At 43.7% G+C, this 25,588-nt stretch overlaps 1 protein-coding gene across 2 annotated transcripts in view; it reads left to right on the top strand.

Moving 5' to 3' along the window:
* The window catches only part of LOC146863462 (zinc-binding protein A33-like), a 298,135-nt gene that overhangs the window by 66,144 nt on the left and 206,403 nt on the right, over positions 1–25,588 (top strand). For both annotated transcript variants that reach the window (XM_085643375.1, XM_085643374.1), the window contains exons 3-4: positions 11,768–11,899; positions 22,585–22,752. In XM_085643375.1, coding sequence (XP_085499501.1) covers positions 11,768–11,899; positions 22,585–22,752 — 300 coding nt within the window. The remainder of the gene's footprint in view (positions 1–11,767; positions 11,900–22,584; positions 22,753–25,588) is intronic.

Raw genomic sequence — 25,588 nt, 5'->3', positions numbered from 1 at the left:
CTGAAGATGTGTTGTCTTGTGTTGTGCTTTTTCCATAATGTGTAGTCTGTAGTGTGTGCGCGTGATGTGAAGTGTTGTCAACCAGCTACAGCTGTGTGGAGCTAAAGTTGTTTCCCCAAAAAAGAATGTTAGAAAAGGAGAAAGAAGATAAAGTTGTAAGTACTGCAAAGTCATTCAAAGCACCATTTTTCATCGTTGAGACTTTTGACCTAGAGCGAGTAATTATACTGAATGATGTTCACTGAATTTGTAAGAAAGCCTCTGTGGAGAACTTGTGAACAAAGGAGCCATAAATCCAACAATTGCAAGTAAAACAAATGAACGCTCAAGGGCGATCAGTAAATAGAACGGTATGTTACTGATAGGACAACACATTAAAACAATAAGGAACCTAAAAAGAGACAAATCATTCATGTTTTGTAGCCCAATGTTTTGGGAAATGAGATTTGCACAGACAAACAAATATGACACCTCCATGTGCAGCCTATCCTTTCATTGTGGACTAATCCAAGCCTTGGAAGCCTGAACCTGTCCTGCCAATGGTTAGTTGATTCTCACTGCAGCCATGAGAACCCATTTATTTTCCACCAATTAGATGTTCATCAGACGCTGTCTTGCAGTTAGTGCCCCATTGGCACAGTGGGTGTTTGCGCTCACATCTTGCACACTTGGGGCACTTTGGTATTACAGAAGGGTACAATGATGCTTGTGTGGCAGCTTGTAGGGCACGGATCGTGCCAGTGTACGTTTTGCCCCAGCGATCTCAAAGGGGCTTTCCCTCATTTGCATGTAGGCGTGCCCCAAAGTACATGAGGAAACATTTGGCCCAGATTTACTAAGATTATGCATTGGGGTTGTGTCATTTTTTGGGCGCAGCCCAGATGCAAAACCTATTTTGGGATTTAGAAAGCCACGCAAATCCCGATTTGTGTGACTTTGTAAAAAAGAAAGTACAGCACTGCCATGTGTTACCTTGCATCAAGTAGACTTTACATAGGGGGGGCTTGGGATTTCCAGTGGATCCTCACATGTATTTTGATCCAAACCCATATTTACAAAGACTTATAAACATCAGTTTGCAGCAGAGCGGTGCAGCTACCTGAGGCTGCTGTAACAAGTACAAATGTTTTCATTGGTTCTCGTTATTTCGTCTTTGCAGGTGTGCTGCATTCGACAGCACAAAGAGGAAATAGCTCCAAACAATAGTTTTTGTGTAGGAAGGGATTCCTTCCTGCACAAACTATCCAGACCAAAACACAGGCATGCCAGCAACATGACGCAATTGTGCCTGCGTTGGAGCTAGGCAGCCAACAGTGCACCAGCGCTAGGAGAGAGCGGATGAAAATGAGTTACTTACCTGTAAACTGTGGTTCTCCAGTATTGGTATCTTTCATGGATTCACATGCTTGAATCATTCCCCATCGTCGAAATGGGAGTCCCAAGGTACATAAAAAGCAGTAAGTAATAACTTTAACATTAAAGTTAATAGAGAAAAAACGTTCACTTTAATATCTCATCCTAGTATTTAGAAATGGTCCAAACTCCAGGCAACAGCACCCTCTAGAACCCTTTCCACAGAGGCTCCTGGCTCTCAGATTTTCGAGCACAAGTGTAATATTAGCATATAAAATAAACCAGGGGAGCCTCTATGGGGAGGAGGGTGGCTTGCATGTGAATCTATGAAAGATACCAATACTGGAGAACCACAGTTTATAGGTAAGTAACATATTTTTTTCTCCAGTATTGGGGTATCTTTCAAAGATTCACACGCTTGAATCCGCATAGATAGCAGTAGTATTATAGGTATGTATGCTGATATAAGGCATGCAGTAGAAAACATACATAATCCTGTACGTAGAAATACGCATCACAAATACATGTATATATTACCTACTGGCGGTCGCCAGTAGGTAGTTATAGTTAGGACCACGTTTCCATAGGAAAACCTCAACATTCTATTTTGAATAACTTTGGCGCCGATCGACGAATCCTCGCGAATTTCTCAAAATAGGTGGGGCGCTACGCTCCGCTCCTACCCTGAAAGTCTCGGGGGGATTCGTCAAGCGGGGGCTGAGATAAAAGGGGGGTCCCAAAACGCGTTTTTCCCATGCATTTTTCCATAGGACCTTTAGAACGAGCTACAGCCCGAACGGCTGAACAGAATTACTAGAAATTTGGCAGAGAGGTAGTCCCTAGGTCAAGGAAGTGCCTTTTGTAGGTTTGGTGTAAATCTGTTCAGTAGATTCTGAGAAAATAGCCTTTAAATCAATATATATATCTGAGCCCGCTTACGGTACGCTTACCGTACGCTTACCGTACGCTTACCGTAAGCTTACGGTGGCGTGCGCGAGCGCGATTCTGATTGGCTCTTAGATCTTAGTAAACATTCGAATCGGCCGAAACCAGGAAGCGGCGTCCGCCATTTTGTCTCTCGCACTGAGTGTTGTTTATCAAACATGATGGCCAAAAACATGTTACGGGGCTGTTTTGACAACTCCCTCCCACATAGTCATGTTGAGGGAGTCCCCAAACATCCCCCAAGAGCAAAAACGGTTTTATTTTTTTTTCGGCAATTTCGCGGGGTACGCTTACCGTACGCTTACCGTACGCTTACCGTAAGCTTACCGTACGCTTACGGTAAAAAAATAAAAATAAAAAAAACACTATCCACACTTACCCCACCCCCTGTGCTTTTGGTGGCCGCAGGCCACCAAATGTGCAGGGCTTATTAATAGAGAAAAAAACGTAATTTTGGCAACATGAAATTATAAAATCGAAATAAAAAAAACACTATCCACATTGACCTCACCCCCTGTGCTTTTGGTGGCCGAAGGCCACCAAATGTACAGGGCTTATTAAAGTTGATAAAAACCGTGCACGGAACGAACTGCGTTAAGTGGGCGCGCACGCCACAAATGGCGTAAAGTAACTTAGCATTTAAAAAACCGTACAAATTCACTGAAAAAACCATAGGTTTCACACACGTTATAGTTAGGAAATAGCATTTAAAAAACCTTGCTAATTCACTGAAAAAACCATAGGTTTCACACATGTTATAGTTAGCTGGACATTTTACTGATAAAAAACCAATGAAATTCCCCCGTTATAGTTACTGTAGGCAACTATAACTCACGCGACCGTAATCCTCTGCTGATGACATATGTGTCTTTATGAAAAAAAAATATTTGTAATATATGTATAGCTAAAATTTAATGGAAGAAGATATGGGCAAATAAGTGTCTAAATACAGTATTAGCATCAGCAGAGGATTGCGGTCGCGTGAGTTATAGTTGCCTACAGTAACTATAACGGGGGAATTTCATTGGTTTTTTATCAGTAAAATGTCCAGCTAACTATAACATGTGTGAAACCTATGGTTTTTTCAGTGAATATATATATATATATAGCAACATTCTATTCGCAAAAACGTTGGCGCCGATTGACGAATCTTCGCGAAATTCTCAAAACTAATTCTTTGTCGAGATCAGCTCCTATGTTGAAAGTTTGGGGGTGATTCGTCAAGGGGGGGGCCGAGAAAAAAGGGGGTCCCAAAACGTGTTTTCTCCATGTTAATTTCCATAGGAAACTTTAGACAAGGCTACAGGTCGAACGGGTGAACGGAATTACCCCAAATTTGGCAGGGAGAAGGGTCTTGGTCTAGAAAGCACACTTTTGTTTATTTGGTGTGAATTCGTTCAGTAGTTTTTGAGAAATATCTAAATTTACAGATATCGATATTTGGTAATTCTGCCATCTGATTGGCTGAGGCGTTACGAGCACGAGCTTGTTGCTGATTGGCTGCGAGCGGTGCAAGCGGTTGCAACTAGGAAGTGTTGGCCGCCATTTTGTGATTCCGTTGAAGCGACTAAGGGGAAGAAAGTGGGAAATAGGAGGGTAGGAGCACTGTAACCTATGTGGGGTGTTTAGGGTGTGCTATACAAGGGGTACGAAGTGAAGTATTCACCCCTACCAGTGTGTAAGTGGTGGGCTACGGAAATTAAGTGAGGTATTGGGTAGAGTGTGATGCGGGTAAGGTGAGCTGGTGCGGGACTCGGGGATTAAAGCGTGATGTGGCTGCTGCACTACAGTTGTGGAAGTAGTGTCCGGATGTGTTTATAACTACTAGGATGAATAACTGACCCGTACTGGTATGAAAGTCCTGGGGTACAGAATATATGTGAGGTATTGTCTAGAGTCTCATGTTGCTAAGCTGAGCTGCTGCCGGAATCGGGTATTAAAGCGTGAGTCCAAACTTTGTGTCATATGCTGTGAAGTCATGAGCTCTGGTCGCTGTGCCACATCTGTGCAAGTAGTGTCAGCATGTAGTTATAGGTACTTGGATGAACTTTTGTTTAGAACATTGTAGCATGTGTATGGTGCTTAGCTGGTGTTGTATAGGGAGTGCGAAGGTAAATCAATATGGTATTTGTAGAGCGCAAACTACTTACCCCTATGGGTGAGTAGAGCTGGGGATCAAAGCGAGAGGTCTGTGCTACAAAGAGAGATGGTCTGGCCGCTGCGCCACAGCTGTGTGGAGAATACATTTTGGCGAGGGTGCGGGAGTTGGCGTTATATGGTCCTAAAATAGGGGGCCTAAGTTGTAAGTAATGAGGTGGCTCTAAAAAGAGCCCTTGTGTTCATTAGTTGGAGTTACATATAAGTGCGGATGCACAGCTTCAAGTTATTCAGGAAAACTCGGTTTCCCTGATCTGTGAAGTGTACTCCATCACTTCTTTATATATCCGCAATATCAAAACGTATGTTGTAGTTGTATATGGACCCCATTTTGTGGTCTCTGAGGTATGCAGAGACAGCTTTGTTGACTTTTTTCCAAGATTTTTCAATCTGAGGACAAAATTGTTAGGACCATTTCCACTTCTGTCTTTGGCATATATTGGAATATACAAAGACAGTTTGAGGCAAAAGTAACATCAATTGTCCAAAGGTGTCCTTCATAAGCATTTCCAAATCTACCCCAGTCAATGTGCCTCGGTCGTTTCCACCACAGCACACAATCATGAGGTCAGGGTGTTGGAGATGCAAACAGGTTTTAACCAAAGGCAACAATTGGTGTCACTTCAATCCTCTCTGTCCAAACCATTTAATGTCCACATTTTGTAAACCTAGGTCTAAGTCAATACGTCTCTGTTCTGCATACCTCTTACACCACAAAACATAGCTATGTCCTACGATCCACACTAGCATTTTGAGGGTATGGCTGGAAGGTATGGAAAGATGTCTGTAGCTCATGCAGTTCCTTCGTAGAATAAGAGATATGTTTAAAGATGGGGAACTAGTTTCTTTTCTCATACAAAACGGTACCTGATTGGGAGATGAAAAGCATTGATTTTTAAAAGTAGGGTGCACATTCGTTTTGTGGAAAAGTATGTTTGTGATTGGTTAAGAAAAAGCAGTTTGCACGTACATATTATAGTACATATTATAGGATATAGTGATGTCATGAGTGATGTAATTTGAGATGTCATCAGTGATGTCATGAGTGATGTCACTGACCATGTCATGAGTGATGTAATATGTGACATCATCAGCAGTGCATTGCGGGCACGAGTTATTGTTAGCTCAACTAACTTTAACATGCGAATTTCTCTGGTTTTATATGAGTCAAATGTTCAACTAACTATAACGTCCCTGAAACCTATGTTTTTTTAGTGAATATATATATATATATATATATATATATATATATATATATATATACATAACAATGTATACATGATACAAAACACTCAATTGAAATACTAATGAAATATAAGCAATAGTCAAAACATATAGGAAGGTGGGAAGGAGAGAGGCACACCTTATTGAAAAAGATTACAGGGAACCGCTTGTCCCACAGCTGTGTTCGCATTGCTTGTAGCTTCCAGACAGTAATGCCTGGTGAAAGTGTACCTGCTGGACCAGGATGCTGCTCTGCAGATCTGCTTTAAAGGCAAACCGGCAAACGGAGCCGTCAAAGAGGAGACAGCTCTCGTACAGTGAGCTGTCTCCTCTTCGAAGATAAAGGTTTGCCTGCTTGCTGATGGCAAAGCTGTATCGCTGATGATATCCAATGTGCTATTGCTTGCTTAGTAACAGGATATCCCTTTCTGATTTTACCATAAGCCACAAAAAGCTGATCAGTCTTGCGGATGCTGGTGGTCTTCTGTAAGTAGATCCAAGGAATGTAAAGATCTTTCTGCTGGTGTTTGCGGATTTGGGAAAAAAGTTTTCAATATGTCTGGTTCATTTAAATTAAAATCCGATGGGACCTTAGGGATGAAGGTAGGATTGGTACGAAGTATAACAGAGTCCTTTGTAAATTCAAGGAAAGGATGATGAATCCTGAAAGCATGTATGTCGCTTACTCGTCTGGCTGATGTAAGAGCCAGCAGAAGAGACGTCTTCCATGTAATGTATTTGAGGTCTGCTGTATGAATGGGCTCAAATGGGCTCTTCATAATTTGTGCCAATACAATGTTGAGATGCCAAGGCGGAGGCGAATGTCTAATTGTGGGGAACATTCTAAACAATCCTTCAAGAACTTTTTTTATAATTCTTGATGACCAAAGTGACTGTGACCCATAATGCCACCGAAATCTGGAGATTGCGGAGAGGAAAACCTTAATGGACAAATGGGAGATGCCAGATTTAGCCAGCTGCAAGAAGAAAGGTATTAACTGTTCTGGCGGCGTTTTAATAGGATGTACTTCTGAACTTGCACACCAATGGCAGAATCTCTTTCACTTGAGTTTGTAAATTTTTATAGTGGACGGCGCTCAAGGAATCCACCAGGATATTGGCCACTTCTGGAACAAGTTCCACTGTTAACATTATCTGGTGCTGAATTGCCCAATCCCAAATCTGCTGGGCCTGTAGGGATAGTGTATTCGATCTTGTCCCTCCTTGTTTGTTTAGATAGTGCATACTTGTTGTATTGTTTGTCCAAATTAAGACTGATGCTCCTGAAATTATTGAGAGAAAAGATTTCAGGGCCAGGAATATTGCTTTTAACTCCAATAGATTGATGTGTAATGACCGTTGCAGGGGGGTCTCATTTGACCTTAACTGTCAGCCCTTCCAGATGTGCTCCCCACTCCTCGAGAGATGCATCGGTTGTAATTATGTAATTCGGAGAACCTACTAGGAATGACTGGCTATGTTCCGTCCACCATGGAAGCGCCTACTTCATCTGAGGTGTTATCTTTATAATATCCTCAAAGGACCCCAAGATTTGCAGTCACTGACTGTCTAGCTATTCTTGCAAGGGCCTCATCCGCAAGCGGCAGTTGGGAATGAGGGGAATGCAAGAGGAAAACATCCCGAGAAGCAGTTTGTACTTTCGAACTGAAGTGGACCTTTTTTACGAGGAGTAGAGCTGCCAGTTTGTGAATCTTCTCTTTCCTTTCCTGCAAGGTGTAGGGCTTTGTCTGGTGAGTGTCCAAGGTTGCTCCTAATAAAGATCTGACTCTTGAGGGTATTAGCCAAGTCTTTGGAAGGTTGATGGAGAGACCCAAGGACTGGAAGAGAGAGAGAGGCATCTCTGAGTAGGATTGTTTACCACTACCAAGGATTTCGCTTTTATGAGACAATCATCCAGATAAGGGTAGATTAGAATCCCTGCCGGTCGTAGGTGAGCCGCCACAAATGCCAGGATCTTGGTGAGCACTCGGGGCGCTGAACGAAGGCCAAATGGTAAAACTCGGAATTTATAATCCATGCCAGCCGCTCTGAAGCATAAGAATTTCCTGTGCTCGGGGAAAAAAGGGATATAAAAATAAGCGCCCTGAAGGTCTAAGGGAGTCATGTAATCTTCTTGTTTTACTAATTAAAGAATCTCCTGAAGAGATAACATATGAAAGGTTTGCTTTTTCAGGAATTTGTTGAGGCAACGAAGGTCCAAGATGGGACGCCATTCTCCTGCTTTCTATCTTCTGAGTAAAAATCTTGAATAAATCCTGTAGCTTGCAGTACACCTAGTACCACTTCGATTGCTCTTTTGTGCAGCATTATCTTTATCTGAGACAACAGTTTCTTTAGATGAAAGGGAGGAGGGCCTTGGGGTGGGTATATCTAAAACCCATCTTTCTGTTGTTATTGTAGGCCATTCGGGGAGGAAAAACGGAATTCTTCCACCAATTTTGTAAAGATAGGAGGGAACTGTGGCCAGCACTGGGCATTTGTCACTGTTTCTTGGTGTTCTTTTTGCCTCTGAAGGCATTCTTGCCTCTATAGTGCTCGTAGGAAGCGACAGGAGGTTAATTGTACGACTGCTGTTATGATGATGAATATCGAGATCGACCTTGATACGGTTGGTACTGTTTGAATTGATTATAACTTCCCCGAAAGGAGGACGAGCCACGCCCTCTGGCTCCACGAAAAGGCTGCCTCTTGAACTGCAGTGTGTCTAGAGCCTTTGCAGTATCTGTATCCTTTTAAATAGTTTGCATTACTTCGTCAATGTGGTAACCAAATAAGAATTCAACATGTCTGAACTTCTTGTCAGAAAAAAGTAGCTCTTAACCAGCCCTGTCGTCTCAGGATCCCCACCCCAGCCAATTGACAGAAACCTGTTGATAAAACATCCACAGCACAGTCAATAATCTCAGCAGAGATCCTTTCTCCCTCCTGAAGAATTCTCCTTGCCTCAGCCTTCGAGTCCTCAGCAACCTTTCAATAACAGGCAAAATGTCTGACCACATTTAGCGGTTGTACCTGCTCAGAATAGCAAGAGAGTTGGCCGCTCTAACGGTGGTTGCTGCCATTGTGGAGAGGTTTTTACCAATAGAGTCAAGGCGTCTTCAGTCTCTATCAGGATGAACAGACAGGGGAGAAGCAGGATTTCTGGCATGACGTTGAGCAGCTTGTGAAATTACCGAATCCGTCTTAGGTTGTCCTATAAAGCAGGCAAACGAGTTGTCAGGCGCCTTATTCTTTTTCTCCAATTTAGGTAAGACTGCTGGAATTGAGGCTGGTGTTCTCATTACCTTTAGGCCTTCCTCCCATATAAAATCCACTATGGGGATTGAGTGAATCTGTCCTTTGGTCTGTTCCTTAAAATCGTAAAGAAAACAATCACCGTGTGTGGTTACCATGGGAAGCTGAAACCTCTTTGCCGCCCTCATCCATGTGGGTATGAAAACCCCCTATATCTTCGGGTGTCGAATCTACCTGAGGTGGAGTGGAAAGAGATGGTGTTTGTATTTGGTAGTCGTCCCACTCATTAGGTAGTGATACCTCGTCCAGTTCGCCCTCCTCTCTCTCATCATCAGTGATATGATGCTCCTAATCCTGTGGTTGTGTTGCTACAGGTGGTGGAGAAACAAGTGGGAGAGATATAATTACCAAGGAAGGAAGCGTAATAGGAGTTTGAGGAACTGAAGCAGCTAGTTCTGTAGGAGGGAATCTGTGGTAGTAATCTTCCACCATATGTTGTAGATTTGATACTTTGGAAACATGCATTTGAATGATTTGTTCCCTTTGCCTATCTACGTTGGGGTCTTGAGGATAGTAAAAGTACTCATTATCCTGGCACTTTATCCGAAGGTCTGAAGGACTGCGAGCCACGCCAAACATGCCATCATCCTCTGAATCTTCCTCTTCATCTCCAAAATCAAATATCTCTTCTAGAGGAGAGGGAGATACCTTACTAGGAGAAGCGTGGATAGGTAAAATTAATTCTTGAGAAGCTTTTCTTTTAGACTGAGGAATTGTAGCTGACAAAAAAGTGTCCTGGGTAGTTTTCCTCTTCATTGACGCAGAATTTGAAGTATTTTAATGAGATGCGGGTAAAATCGTTGACGGGGCCAGCAACGAGGACGATGTCAAACAAAGCATCGATGAGGATGTCGATGACGAAGTTTTCGTCAACAGTTCTTCCGTCGACAGTTTTGAAGTCAACGAAGCTCGTCGACCGGGGTCAGTGTCCGTAGTCTTAGGCTCAGTCGATGAGGCCACCGTCGATGAGGATACCGTTGATGAGGCTACCGTCGACAAGGCTATCGTTGACGAGGCTACCGTCGATGAAAGATTTTGCTTTTTCAGAGTCACTGACAGCAGCAGCAGTGATGAGAGATCCGTCGACAATTCTTTTAACAGAAGTCATTTTTTCCCCATCGACGTTGAAGACGATGCTGTCGTCGATGTAGATGGTCTCACTCTTACAGAGTCTATAGTCGATGGAGAAGAGGACGACGACATGATGATCTTGGACTGAGGTGAAAAGAAGGTCGACTTTGTAGTTGTGGTGACGGAAGCTTTAGTCGATGAGGGTGTCGTCGACGGCTTCATCGATGTAGCGTCTTTTTGAGGAGACGGAACCGTCTCTGGTAGAGACCTAGACGTTGGTTTTATTTTGGAGGTTGTAGAAGGAGCAGAGGGCACATTTGTGAGAAGCTGACTCCTTTTTAGAAGAAGGCTGGTCATAAGATATTAAATTGTTGTGATGTTTCTTCAGCACCCTAACAGCCTTAGGGGACACCAACTGTGCCTCACTTACCCTCTTTTTAGAAGCAGTAGATTAGAGGGAGTAATCACTATCCTCATCAGACAGAGGATTGTCATTACTTTTGAACTTCTGCAGCCACAGAAAAAGACGTCCTTCTCTATCTCTCAGAGTGTTTTGAGAGAAAGTTCTGCAAATTTTACAGTCGCTCACATGATGATCAGGGTGAAGGCAGTAGATACACTCCTTTTGGGGATCATCTGAATGAAGTCTGAGTTTCCCACAAGAGTCACAATGCCTCAAAAAAGAGATCTACCTGAAGAAAAAATGCTGATCTGAAGATGAGAAAGAATTCAGTAGGCCAAAGAGAAACTACTGAACAGAACTAAGGGAGACTCCCTTCACACTACGTGCAGTAGAAAATCTGAGAGCCTGGAGCCTCTGTGGAGAGTGTTCTAGAGGGTGCTGTCTGCTGATTGGCTGGAGTTTGGAACATTACTAATGACTCGGACAAGATCTTAAAGTGAATGTTTTTTCTCTATTAACTTTAATGTTAAAGTCATTACTTACTGCTTTTCATGTACTGTGGGACTCCCTCTTCGATGATGGGAAATGATTCAAGCATGTGAATCTATGAAAGATACCCCAGTACTGGAGAACTGCACCATAGCTTTGAAAATATAGCACCATTCTGCACTCTCCCCTTCATGCAATGCAGAGCAGCAAACTCACTTGCCAAGCTGTGCTGCATTGCATAAAATGTTAATAAAAATGTCCCTGTTTCTCAGTTGGCCCATCAGAGGACATTTTCTGTCTCTGTCAATGGAGGCAACAGATGCCCTGTCCACAGAAAATCTATGGTCCGCACTTTTCTACATCAGGTGCGAGGAAGGAGAGTTGTGCTATGATAGAAGCCATGTGTATATATTTCAGTAAGTGTACTGGTGCAGCTTGACTTACTTTTCTGTGATTATCAACAACAAATGTTTCAATTCTTTTTTAAAAAGCAGAGAAAGGCAGCTAAATTCTGAAATACAGAATTTTGCATCTTGTGATGGATAAGAAAGACACACAGTTTTAAAAGCCCATCGAAGCTAAACATGTCTAACACCCTGTTACTGCTCTACTTGAGGGTGGAAAGTGCTGAAGAAGTGCTTGGTTATTGTCACTGGAAGAAAATTAGGACCTGCACTTTGGACTGGAAATGAAATTCACCCTGTCCTTCCTCACTTGATCTCTCCTCTTTGTTTTCCCTCCCTCTCCCTCTCCTTCTTTCCCTCTCCCTTCTCGCCACCTCCCCTCTCTCCTGGTTCTTCCACCCTGCAGTGGAGAGAGAAGTATTCTACAGACGCAGGGCGCAGAGCTGTGCTGGTCTCCGAGAAGAAGCAGGAGATGGTCCAGGGTCTTCCCACAATGCTCCAGTCTCTCTTCTGAAAACCTCTCTCTGCCTCCATCCAGGTAGAAAGCTTTTCATTCTCTCATTTCAACATGTAATTTCTCTGTCAAGGTAAACAGCTTTAACTCCCTTATTTCAGTATGTTGTGGTACATGACATCATGGACTGGCCTTCATGTGTGTTTGGGTTTAGCCTTGTTAGTGAGGGTCACTGTGGGAGAGTAGATGCTGAAAGTAAGGGCGGTGGTTGAAGAAGCAGGGATAATTAAGACTTGGGTAGTGGTAGTAAATGCAGGTATTTACTTATACCGAGTGCAGCTTATTGAACATATCTGCCTCATACCAGTGGTGTAACAAGGATGCCAAGAGCTCTTGTAGTGGAGACAGGGTTTTATATGCACACATTGCTATGTTAGCATAAGCGTTTTAGAAGTTAAACGCCATCTTGCCACTTTGCAGCTTTTTGCACACAACACTACAGGTAGCTGTAATTAAAAGTAAAACTGCTTCCTTGCTTTTTCTTCACATGAGAACGGTCTGTTGTCCACCTCTCTAGATGTGCACCGCGACCTTAGTCTGAACACTGTGTGCAGAAGCCGTCAAGGTCAAATAATAATGTATGCTGTTGAATTCAGGTTGATCGGCCCACGCTCTAGACACAACAAGCACACAGCTGCAAATATCTGAAACTCGGGTGCCTTTAATATTGCATTTGCATGCATGATTCAGACACTTGGAGTAAACCTTTCCAGACACAGAGAGAAGAGCTGATCCTGTGATGTGATTCACCTAAGCTGATCTTTGAGGTATAGGGTTCCCCATTCAAACCTAGAGACCTTCTATTAGTTTATAAAATGAGTTCACTAGCGAAGGGAGGGTAGTTCACAAGGTATTATAGGACCTGTTTTCCACTATCATTTTTTAATAGGATTTCTCCCTTCATTTTCTATGCAATTGTAACAATGCTGATGGTTTTATTTCTAATCATTTGTCTGCTTATGTTAGCCAAAGTACTGCACCTTAGAGCACATAGTTAAAAATAAACATTTTAAACCCGTCTCTCTGATTACTCTTGTTGTGGACGGATATGAGAATAATAATGAAAAGGTGTTTTTGATTTCCACCATTCCTGAGAGTACTCTAAGTCACATGTTCTGGGTTGTCTAATCATTGGTAGCTTTGAGATGATCCGGAGAACGAATGAGACACCGATGCTAGTCGGATAGGAGTTCTGGGTACTGAGGTGAGTTTTTTGGTACACCACAATTCACTGAGGTCCTGGTTTCCTGTGCATAGTTCTGTGCATGAGCAGAATCCCCGCAACATGGCGCACTTAATGTTTTGGTCTTATGATTGAGACGTCTTAGTAGTGCTTATATTTGTCCACAACACCCTCACTCTTGTTTCCGGTTGACGGGAGTGACGGTTTAAACCTACTTATATAGGTTCATTCAAGCTTGACAATTAAAAAGGTTTTCTTTTTCAATTACTACCCTTTTTGTGCTACGGGTTAATATAGATTGTTTTTTCTTCTCTGCGTCCTTATGGCTGAAGTCGCAATTGCAGCGCATAGTCACGCACCTCTCCGGCGTCATTTGACGCAGTTTGGTGTGCCAGATGATGGAATGTTAATTATCTTTGTAGTGAGTGCCGATGCATCGTTCCCCTATGAGCTGTTTTACTCTTGGGTTACTTTTCCGGAGGTGAATGCGGATGATAAGACGTTTCACGCATACACTTCTATAGCTGTTCCAGCTAACTACACGCCATATAGGACGAAAGAGATTTCTATTTCTGCTTGGCAGCATCGTATTTCGTTCAATGGCGCCCTCTCCCACACCGTTACACCGGTTCGATTAGGTCCCTTGTCTATTCCAGGGGCCACTTGGCCATTCTTGGCCGGGTTCACACCACATCCATGATATTTGCTAGCCCCGCTGGATGACTTACGTCAACTCCACACCGTCTTGATTGCGGTGCATAGGGCTTTAGTGCAATACGTCTCTCGCAGTGTCCAGGTGGGGGCACCTGGGGTTGCGGCGCAACCAGCTGGCCCCTCCGGGATTACTATTAGTCCCGTCATGGTTAATTCGGTAATGGGCAAGCGCCCCCAGAGTAAAGACGTTATGCCTTATTGGCTTGCTGAGAAATTTGACAAGCTGGAGGCGGTATTTCCAAATTCTACTCCTGTGGAAAAACACAGGATCCTTACCATTAGTTTGCAGAAAGACTTAGTCTCAGAGGTAACTGATTGTGAGAACTGGGGTAAAGTAAATGCAGCGGTCTACTCAAAGTGCTTCGGCACGCCGTCTGTGACTGTACTGCCCTCCGTGATCAAGCGTTTTCAGGAGGAGCACGGTCCGTAGGCGGCGGTCAAGTTAGGAATGAGGCTTGTTGGCGTGTTCGACATAGTTGCTGATCTCATCCTTGCTAACGTCAAGGGAGATGTGGTTAACTTTCAAGTGTCGAATGAGTTGCGCTTCGTCGCCAACGTCAATAAACCCCGGCAGTTACCAAGAATTATTGCGGGGGCTTATAAGACCATTGGCCTCAATAGTTTGGGGATTAGGCCTTTTGCTAAAACAACAGTGCAACCGCAAACTCAGCGGGTTAAGTCTACTAAAGACAACTGTCCAGCTTTTCCTAAACAAAATTGGAAAACTAAGAAACAGAGGAAGCAGCAACAGAAACAGGGGTCTCGTCCTGCGTCACCGGTACAAGTGACTACTGAACACACTTATGAGTTGCGCGATCGCACTAGAATTAGGTCTCATGATAGATTTCAGGTTCTTGAACAACGTTCTCCTCGTTCTTCACAGGAAACATCGGTCTCACAGTCCGGTGGAGGTGAACGTGGCAGAGGTCGGGGTGCCCTTCAAGGATGAGAGCAGCCCCGCCTGGCTGATGGTAAAGGCAAGCAGGAAGAATTTGCAGAAAAAGAAGGTTGCTGCACTAACAGCGAGGTATGCCACGGATAGTGAGAACACAGCTTCGGAACATGACATGGGCACTAACGCTGCTAGACAGTGCAGCGGAGGTTACAATAGTGCGGCAAGTACTGCGTCCATATCTGAAGACGACAGCAACTAGAGTGGCTCCCCCTGACAGACTATATGACATAGTCCTTTTAATAGAAGGTGACATACAACGTACCATACAAGTGATTTTTGGGAAAAATCTGACCTCTACATATGACATTTTGCTAGCAGAGGAGGACTGGCTCCCAGCTTTCGCTTTGGCCGCTCCTAGAGGGGAGGAGGTAATCCTCCCATCTTTCACGCACGCTGTGCCGAAGGGGCAGGATCAGAACTTTGCAGAAGAGTGGGCACAGGTGCTTGCTCCGGCGTTGTACCATACTCAGGTTGGGTGGGATAAATTATCACCAAACCATGAGATTCCATTACGGTCTATGCCACAGCCACAACCCCAATATCCCATGCGCCACAAAGCTAGATCTCACGTCGCAGAAATCCTTGATCAATTGGAATATTAAGGTGTAATTGAAACATGTGTGTCACCCATGAATAATCCTCTTTTCACTGTAACCAAACCTGATGGGTCGTACCGCCTAGTTTTGGATTATCGGCATTTGAACTCTCATTGTCGGACGTGTGCGATACAGAATACCCACAGCTCTGCCCTCGTTGATCGTCTTGTGAGAAAAAGGTTTAACACAACACTTGACATCTCCAATGGCTTTTACAGCCATAACCTGTCCTCTATTAGCAGTCAATGGACAGCCTTTACTTCTGGCGGCAAACAGAAACAGTTTAACCTCTTCGACGCCGATGACGGAACGGTTCCGTCATGCACGTCGGTTGGGCTGTGCTTATGACGGAACCGTTCCGTCATGGCCCCGCCCGCGCTCAGAACTTTCAGCACCGCGCGGGAATCCGCGCAGCGCTGAAGAGGTTACAAGATTAGCCATGGGCTACAAAAACAGTCCAGGTTTCTTTGTCACTCGTGTAGTCTCTCTGTTGGAGAGCATTAACCCTGATGCGTATTCGTATGTTGATGATATCTATCTCACAGACGACGAATTATGGCCGCATCTGTGTCGTGTGGACCGCATCATTGTTATGTTCGCGGACTTCGGTTACAAATTTTACACATTTCACACATTGCGGAGTTTACAGTGTTGTTTTTGGGGTATGAACTCAACAACGAAGGTCGAGGTTTAGCACCTCACTTCCTGGAGAAATGTGCATGTTTGCACGCTCCCACAACTCTGAAAAAACTACAATCTTTGCTGGGTTTTTTTAATTTCGGGCGTACTTACATTCCTGATTACGCCCAGCGTATCAAGCCGCTATATGCCTTGGTACAACCGACTTTTTCCCAAATCGAGTTGGCTGCCAGAACATTCAGCTATCCTGCAATCTTTGCAGGCTGATCTTCTTGCTTCTAAATACTTACTGATGCTTGATAACCACACAAACCTGCTATTAAGAATTGCACCTGGCGCAGTGGGTTTCACGTACTTAACGTTCAAGGAGGGCGACACAGTCCCTATTGCTTACAAATCACATTTGTACACTTCGGCTGAAATGCACTTTTCAACAGTCGAAAAGGTTCTGACTGAAGTGCAGATGGCGATTCTGAAAGAGAGAGCGCTGTCGCAAGGGAAACGCATGTTGGTTGTCACACCGTATCCTGCCCTAGAGGCAGTGACAAAAGCCAGTGTACCGAATTCTAAAGCTTTGCATCCGCGTTGAATACAATGGGCCACTTCTTTGACATCTCCGGATGTCACTTACATCTTTGATGCCTCATTACAGACTCAGGAGTATTTGCAGTATGAATTTGTTCATCCAGCTCCTCTGTCCTTGAACCCGCTTGAGGATTACCATTGTATCATTTACACTGACGGTTCGGCGCAACCGGCGACGGAATCTAAGCATGCTTGTTCAGCGGTCTGCGCAATAGTGGCTGGTACTTTCGTAAATGGTGTATTCAAGTCTGATGTCGTGCACATGCAAACATTGGGTGATTGTACCACCCAGTTGGCAGAGCTTTGTGCTCTGGTGCTTGCACTGGAGTTTGCTGATCCTCGAGTGACTACTCTTATAGTGAGTGACTCTTTTTACTGTGTTCAGTCTTACAACAATTTACTCTTCTGGTCTCAGAATGGAGTATCGTGATTCCAAAGGTAGCACAATCAAACATAAAATGCTTTGGGTTCGAGTCGCAGAATGTAAACAACGTCTGCCCCTCATGAATGTAATTCATACTCTTGGTCACCAGTGCGTGGGTGTCCACGCTGTTGGCAACAGTTTAGCTGACGAAGCAGCGAAAACAGCAGTGGCAACATATCTAGTAGCAGCAGTTACAAGAACCAAAAGTAAGATTGATGATGACATCTTGGCAGCAATTGCTGCAACAGAGAAGGGTGATAATTACCCTCGTGGTTTCCCTTCTAAATACTCTTATCATTTAACCCCTTCCCTGCTCATGACGGAACCACTCCGTCATGAGCCACGGTTGTGCTGTGCTCATGACGGAGTGGTTCCGTCATGCCGAGGCCGTTGGCGGCCGCTCCTCCCACGCGGCGCCTTTTCCCCGCCTGTGCGGGCGTGTAACGTAAGTGGGCGGCGCCGTGACGCAACCACTCCGTCATGAGCACAGCTCAACCGTGGCTCGTGACGGAGCAGTTCCGTCACGAGCACAGCGCCACTGCGCTGCCCCCAAACCCCCCCCAGCGCCGCGGCGGAATTCCTGCCGCGGCGAAGGGGTTAAGTCCTGATAAAGTTCCCTATGTGAGAATTAACAACATTGGTGACAGATTGATTCCCAACACGGACTGTAGGCTTTCCTTGATAACAGCTGCTCACGAAGGTATGGCTTCTGTCCATGCCAACGTTTCAGCGACTGTTACTATCTTACAACAAAGTTACTGGTGGCGCGGAATGCATAAACAGACTCATGCTTATGTCGTTAATTGTGACATTTGCCAGCAGATTAAACTTTTGACTGCTGAGCGTCCATCTCAAACACAGTTGTACCTATCTAATAAACCACTTAGGTGTGTTTATTTAGATCACTGCGGTGCTCTCTTCTCTGATACTGCGTATAAGTACATTTTAGTTGCAGTGGATTCGTGCACATGTTTTCTATGGGTCTGGCCACAACGGAGTGCTGATTCTCGAACTGTCATCAAGGATTTGCGTGTCTTTGTGGGAATTTTTGCATGTGGTACTCTCCATTCAGATCAGGGTCCAGAGTCAACATAGTTTTCTGGGTCTGCTCCCCGGTTTTACAGGGGTTAGGGTGGACCCCCAATTTGAATCTTCCCATTCGGTTACTACCTATTCCGTAGGTAAATTATGTCAAAACTGGCTGCAACACTCCACCTTGGCATCTGTTAAACTTCATTTATTCAAATTAAATGACAAAGTGTATTTGAATGATTTTGTTAAGGGCCCTGTGGGTGGCAGGTCCAAAAGATGGGTGTATGCTGTTTACAACGAAGTTTGGAAATTATCTCAAATTGAAGCTGCTTCAAGATTAAGAGCGATTGATCAAGCAAATTTGGAAAAAGTGCTTGCTGTCATTGATAATAGTATTAACACCCTTTCTTCCAGAATTTACACATTAGATAATATTGTTTCATCTGTTGTGGATATTGTACAGGATGATATGTCTGTTTTATACCATGGTCAAATTCAATTGCGTTCTATAATGCAGTTTGCATGGACTTTACAAACATTGAAGGCTGGGAAAGTTCCCTGGGACTACATAAATACTTCACCTTTATTCTTGCCGTTCAATCTGACTGATAAACAACAGTTCATGTCCATGAAGGATGAGACATATTCACTATTGCATATTGAAAAGTTGGAAACTTTACCATTTTCTGTGGCCGAATCAACTCAGCTGTGTGGCTTATCCATGGATTAATCACTCTACCATTTCCATTGTTTAAGTTCAGTTCATGTATGAAACACTATGCCTTAGGCAGATACGAACCATTGGGTACCGCTTTCCTGCATGAAGTTTGGCCACTCTCATTTACATACAGGTGCCTGAGAGAGGGTAAAGAGTTTATTTAAAAGGAGAGGAATGCACTTCCACACCTGATCACTCAGTAGTCTGTAGGAACATCCAATTGCATGGTGCATGCAACGTTCACGCCCCAAATCTATCTTGCATTTTGAAAGGAAATCCTGTGGCAGTGATAACACCCACTTTCATGTTATTAGCAAATGGTAGTTATTTGCTTTTAAATAATGAGGCATGCTGCGGGATGGTGGTAGAGATTCCGTACATTGTAACTGTGTCACAACGAGTAGTCTGTTGTAAGAATGTCCTTTTCCCACCCCCGCATGGGAGACTGGATGTATCCATCTGGCCTTCCATACCAACATTGAAAGAAGAGTTCAACAAGATGAGCAGAATAAGGGCTCTATTGTCTGAAAAAGAAGTCGCGCTGACTTCCTCCCGAGAAACAATTGTCTTTCACGTAGCAAACACCTGCACCGAGGTGCATGCGCTTTTAAATACTGATCCCCCACTTCATTTCGGTGCTCTGATTCACACTATATTCAATGCCTCATCAACAACTGGCTTGGTGCATTTTTTCAAAGTTGTGGGCTCCGGCCTTGTGACCTCGTTCCAAACAATATTTGGTGGATACCAGCATTTTTTCATTCTAGTTTTTCCAGCGTCTTCGGCGGGCTTCCTTTAATTCTCGCCTTGACTGCTGGTGTGCTGCTGTTGATTTGTTTGCTCCGCAATGGCTGCACGATCTTTGCCACATGACAGCCTGCCCTGGCTGCTTCAACTGGGCAACCGGATGCTTAAATACTATGGAACACTACCACTGGCCACTTTGAGCGTAGCCTATGGATTGTCCTTTCGGTTCTCATACTTTACTTGCGTGCAACCTGTTTTCCATTGCCTAGATTTTCCATTCGAATGGGCTCTGGATTTGTGTCTGTCGAACACGGCGTCTCCTGATCGACTAATGAGTCCATTAGTGGCTCATGAGTTGGACTGTTCTGGTATCGGGATTATGGCCTGTGGAGCGGCGCACGGAATCCTAGGAAATTGAGATATATATGCTGCAGCCCATGACTTCCTGACGTGAAGTTATCTTGAAGAACACGCAAATTGTCCTTTGATGGTGCTAGAGGCTCCGGTTGTCGAAGAACATGTATGTTCATTTACTTTACTTGACTGGATGGCTGACTCATTTACTGAACATTACAATGACTTCCTCTTGGAGACAGTTGCAACATATTGTACCTACACGTGGATGGATTAAATTGGCGGTTGTCCATCTTCCGCACGTCGTAATCCAAATTTTTTAGTTTTTCTTTTTTTACTCCACAATTGGCTGTATACCAACCCTGAGAGATGTTTTAATATTTTACTTTTTCCCAACAAATTTTTCGAACTTACACTACCAATTATATGGATTGACAATATATGGACTTGGTTCTATCTAACTCAAACTTGAACTCTGCGTTCCAACATTGCTTCCCTATTCTGTTCGTGGTCCGATCAAGGAAGGGTGTAGTAGAGACAGGGTTTTATGTGCACACATTGCTATGTTAGCATAAGCACTTTAGAAGTTAAACGCTATAATGCCACTTTGCAGCTAATGCACACAACGCTACAGACAGCTGTTATTACAAGGAAAACTGCTTGCTCGCTTTTTCTTCACATGAGAACGGTCTGTTGTTCACATCTCTAGATATGCACCGCAACCTTAGTGTGAACACTGTGTGCAGAAGCCATCAAGGTCAAATAACAATGTATGCTGTTGAATTCAGGTTGATCGGCCCACGCTCTAGACACAACAAGCACACAGCTGCAAATATCTGAAACTCGGGTGCCTTTAATATTGCATTTGCATGCATGATTCAGACACTTGGAGAAAATCTTTCCAGACACAGAGAGCTGAGCTGATCCTGTGATGTGATTCACCTAAGCTGATCTTTGAGGTATGGGGTTCCCCATTCAAGCCTAGAGACCTTCTATTAGTTTATAAAACTAGTTTACTCTCGAAGGGAGGGTGGTTCACAAGGTATTATAGGACCTGATTTCCACTATCATTTTTAATATGATTTCTCCCTTCATTTTCTATGGAATTGCAACAATGCTGATGGTTTTATTTCTAATCATTTGTCTGCTTATGTTAGCCAAAGTACTGCACCTTAGAGCACGTAGTTAAAAATAAACATTTCAAACTTTTCAGTGTCTCTGATTACTGTTGTTGTGGAATGATATGAGAATAATAACGAAAAGGTGTTTCTGATTCACACCATTCCTGAGAGTACCCTAAGTCGCTTGTTCTGGTTTGTCTAATCATTGGTAGCTTTGAGATGATACGGAGAACGAATGAGACACTGATGCTAGTCGGATAGGGGGTCTGAGTACTGATGTGAATTTTTTGGTACACCACAATTCACTGAGGTCCTGGTTTCCTGTGCGTAGCTCTGTGCATGAGTAGAATCCCAGCAACACTCTAAAGCAGCTACATTTGTAGTGCACTGGGCACCTACTGCCCTACACTTGCTGCATGCTTGGTAGGTACGCCCCTGCCTTACACCCCTTCCACCTCACACTCAGACATTTAAGAATGTTCCAAACATGTCATGTTGTATTGCACTAGACCTTTCAAGCTCACATCACTCACAGTCCTTCATCACCTGGACTGGGGTACCTCCACCACTGCTGATGGTTGTATGTTACTGTGGACACCACTTCAATCTACAGCTGTGCACAGAAGCACAAACAACACAAAGAGGGTTGTATGTCAGTGTCACTGACCAAAACAATGTCTGACTTTAATATAGTGTCTAAAATGTCATTTACAAAAAGATCATCTCTTTGGGTGCTGATTTTCTAACACTATCTTTTTGTACCTGTCTCTCCCTCCCTCCTCCCTTCTCCATCTATCTATACCGGTTTCTCCCTCCTCCTTCCCTGTATCTCTCTGTACCTGTCACTCTCCTCCCCCTCTATCTATCTGTACCTGTCTCTCCCTCCTCCCTTCGTCTATCTCTCTGTACCTGTTTCTCTCTCCTTCCTCTCTCTATCTCTCTGTACCGGTCTCTCTTCTCCCTCTATCTCTCTGTATTTTTCTCTCCTTCCTTCCTTCATCCATCCCTCTGTTGCTGTCCCTCCCTCCTCCCATCCTCTACCTCTCTCTACCTGTCTCTCCCTCCCCCTCCCTCAATCTCTCTGTACCTGTGTCTCCCTCTTCCCTCCTTCTATTTCTCTGTACCTGTTTCTCCCTCCTCCCTCCCTCTATCTCTCTGTACCTGTCTCTCTTGTCCCTCTATCTAACTTTACCCATCTTTCCCCCTCCCTTCCTCTATCTCTCTGTACTTGTCTCTCCTTCCTCCGTTGTTCAATCCCTCTATTCCTGTCACTCACTCCTCCCTTCCTCTACCTCTATGTACCTGTCTCTCCCTCTCCCTTCCTCAATCTCTGTTTCTGCGTCTCCCTCTTCCCTACTTCTATCACTCTATACCTGTTTCTCCCTCCTTCCCCCCCTCTATCTCTCTGTACCTGTTTCTCCCTCCTCCCTTCCTCTATCTCTCTGTACCTGTTTCTCCCTACACCCTTCTTCTGTCTCTCTGTACCCACCTCTCCATCCTCCCTCCCCCCTCCTCCCTCCTTCTATCTCTCTGTACCTATCGCTTTTCTCCTGCTATCTCTCTGTACCCATCTCTTCCTCCCACCTCCCTCAATCTCTCTGTACCCGTCTCTCCCTCCTCCCTCCCTCTATCTCTCTGTAGCTGGCTCTCCCTCCTCTGTACCAGTTTCTCAGTACAATCTCCATGACAGACAAGGACGTCTCCCTGGACAAAGTTGCCCCAGAGTGAGGATTGAACCTGGAATAGAAGATTCCTCTTCCTGGAGAGATTTACAGCCTCATCTGAGAGAGACTCTGTGTCTCCACAGAGGTGGGAATTTTTTACTTTGCAACTTTCTTCAAGCACATTTGATTTTTGAATAAAAATACATATTGTACCTTTACATTTACAATTTAATTACAATACTTGCACAGAGCACTGTTTTTTTTTTAATGTGTGTTTTTCAAGTCTTTCCCTTCATACGTTGGAAAACACTTGTGCTCTCAGACAGACCAAAATAAAAACTCTGAAAGCAGGTAAAGTTTACTTGTCCCTACACTATTTGTGAAAATGCTCACTTGCTTTTCCAAGTAGATAGTGAAAGATGGAGGCAGAGCACAGGGAGGGATTGTGAGATGTAGTGAAGAGAGTGAATGGATGTACCTGGTGCTTTGACTTCTGTTGGCTAGTTTGTTCAGCACATTGTACATGTTTGGTTTCTGTGTTTGGAGAAGAAAAAAGGAATAGTAAGAAAGGCAGAGTAAGGGGGAGAGACAAAGAGAGAAACACTCTGCCCTCAATGCTGTCACAGGCAGGCGCACACACACACACAGAACCACATGTGCGCAGACACATATGCAGATACCGAGAACCACATACATACATACATACTCACGCAGAGACATGAGTATTTACGTACACGGACACATGCATATATATATTTATATATTCATATATTCACTGAAAAAGCAAAGGTTAAAGTAACGTAGTAGTTAGGTAAATATGTCAGTGACAACATTAAAGTTTTGAACTAAAACAAAATCAAAGAAATTCACCAGTTATAGTAAGCAGACCTATGTATACCTTGTGCCCCGCCATGCACTGCTTATGACCTCACCACATATGACATCACTCGTGACAGGGTCTATGACATCACTGATGACATTGATGACATATCAAATTACATCATTGATGACATCACAATGGCATTATCCAATGGGTGTGTTAGTATGTTTTATAGTTTACATACTGGCGGGTAACTACCATAATACTATTTTACCTTACTTTTTACAGCCTGTGTCCAGCTAATGGGTGTGAATGTACCTACTTTCACCCAACAATGGATCCTTGATCTGTGAGAGTCATTGCATATGACACGTTCGCTCCCGTGCACTAAGGTCAAACCGCCACCGAGTTCACTTAGAAAAACTGTGTGAGAAAAGTTTACGTCCCTGTCTTGGTTTAAGTGATAGTGCCTCACAGTACACCTCACCTTAGCAGGCAAGTTCAACAGTTTAATACTCGAGCTGGAGAGACCGCTCTTTAGCTCTTTACCGTACACAGAACGGCTCATACATTTGCCAATTTCAAAACATCAAAGAATATCATCAAGAAAGTAATGACTATCATTCCTGCAAATCCAAAGATTAAAGCCACATAATATTTGCTCTCAAAATCTGTCCATTGCATTCCACTACAACACGCCTACTTCAGCTTTCAACATGCACTGCTCCACTTTTTTTTTTTTTGCATGCGTGCAAATCCCTATTGACACTCACTACGTCCTTCTTCAGCCACCTCTTCTCTCGCAACCAGGATCGGGTTGGGAGTGGGTCAATTAAAATCTCTGTGAAAACAGTCTCAACCATGAAGGTGCAGTATTCTGTTCTATAACCAATTAGTTTATCAATTACTGGTCGATCCAATCGGAACCATCCTCTGCAACCAGATTTGTCATTGCTCAACGTTAAATGGTCATGCCAAGAGCACACCAATGGCTAGGACTGGGAGCGGTGCAGTCCTGATGTGGGCTTTGGTGCTCCCCGATTTGACTCGTCAATAGTATAATTGAGATCGTCATTAGTATAATAGAGATCAAGTGCAATAAACAGTACTGAGGCATTCTAATGAGAATGGCAGACAGGTTCAATAATCAGTACAGATGCATTCTAAGGAGAGTGACAGACAAGTTCATTAATTAGTACTGAGGCATTCTAATGAGAATGGCAGACAAGTTCAATAATCAGTACTGAGGCATTCTAAGGAGAGTGACAGACAAGTTCAATAATCAGTACTGAGGCATTCTAATGAGAATGGCAGACAGGTTCAATAATCAGTACTGAGGCATGCTAAGGAGAGTGACAGACAAGTTCAATAATCAGTACTGAGGCATTCTAATGATAATGGCAGACAAGTTCAATAATCAGTACTGAGGCATTCTAATGAACATGGCAAACAAGTTCAATAATCAGTACTGAGACATTCTAAGAAGAGTGACAGACACGTTTAATAATCAGTACTGAGGCATTCTTAGGAGAGTGACAGACAAGTTCAATAATCAGTACTGAGGCATTCTAAGGAGAGTGACAGGCAAGTTCAATAATCAGTACTGAGGCATTCTAAGGAGAGTGACAGACAAGTTCAATAATCAGTACTGAGGCATTCTAAGGAGAGTGACAGACAAGTTCAATAATCAGTACTGAGGCATTCTAATGAGAATGGCAGACAAGTCCAATAATCAGTACTGAAGCATTCTAATGAGAATGGCAGACAAGTTCAATAATCAGTACTGAGGCATTCTAATGAGAATGTCAGACAAGTTCAATAATCAGTACTGAGGCATTCTAAGGAGAGTGATAGACAAGATGTAGCATCCTGTGATTCTGGGCAAATCAGTTCATCTCCCTGTGCCGAACAAAAATGAATGTAACAAAACTGATGCTCATGTAAAGCGCTCTGATACCCGATGTCGCGGGTCTAGTTTGTGTTATATAAAACTCTAAAAAAAAGGGTCCTTGTATGAAAGTTTATGTAAGGAGATTATAGGTAAAGAACACGGAGTAGGCCATCAATAAACTAGCAGGTAAAGCTCATAATTCATAAGTATAAGGAACTCAGTAAAGTTCTAAATAAAATCACTCATAGATCTGCCTTCTAAAGTTGTGAC

This window comes from Triturus cristatus, chromosome 2_2, assembly GCF_964204655.1.
Source record: "Triturus cristatus chromosome 2_2, aTriCri1.1, whole genome shotgun sequence".
Lineage (NCBI taxonomy): Eukaryota > Metazoa > Chordata > Amphibia > Caudata > Salamandridae > Triturus > Triturus cristatus.
The sequence above is the reverse complement of the archived record's forward strand: the minus strand, read 5'-3'. Positions and strand labels throughout refer to the sequence as shown.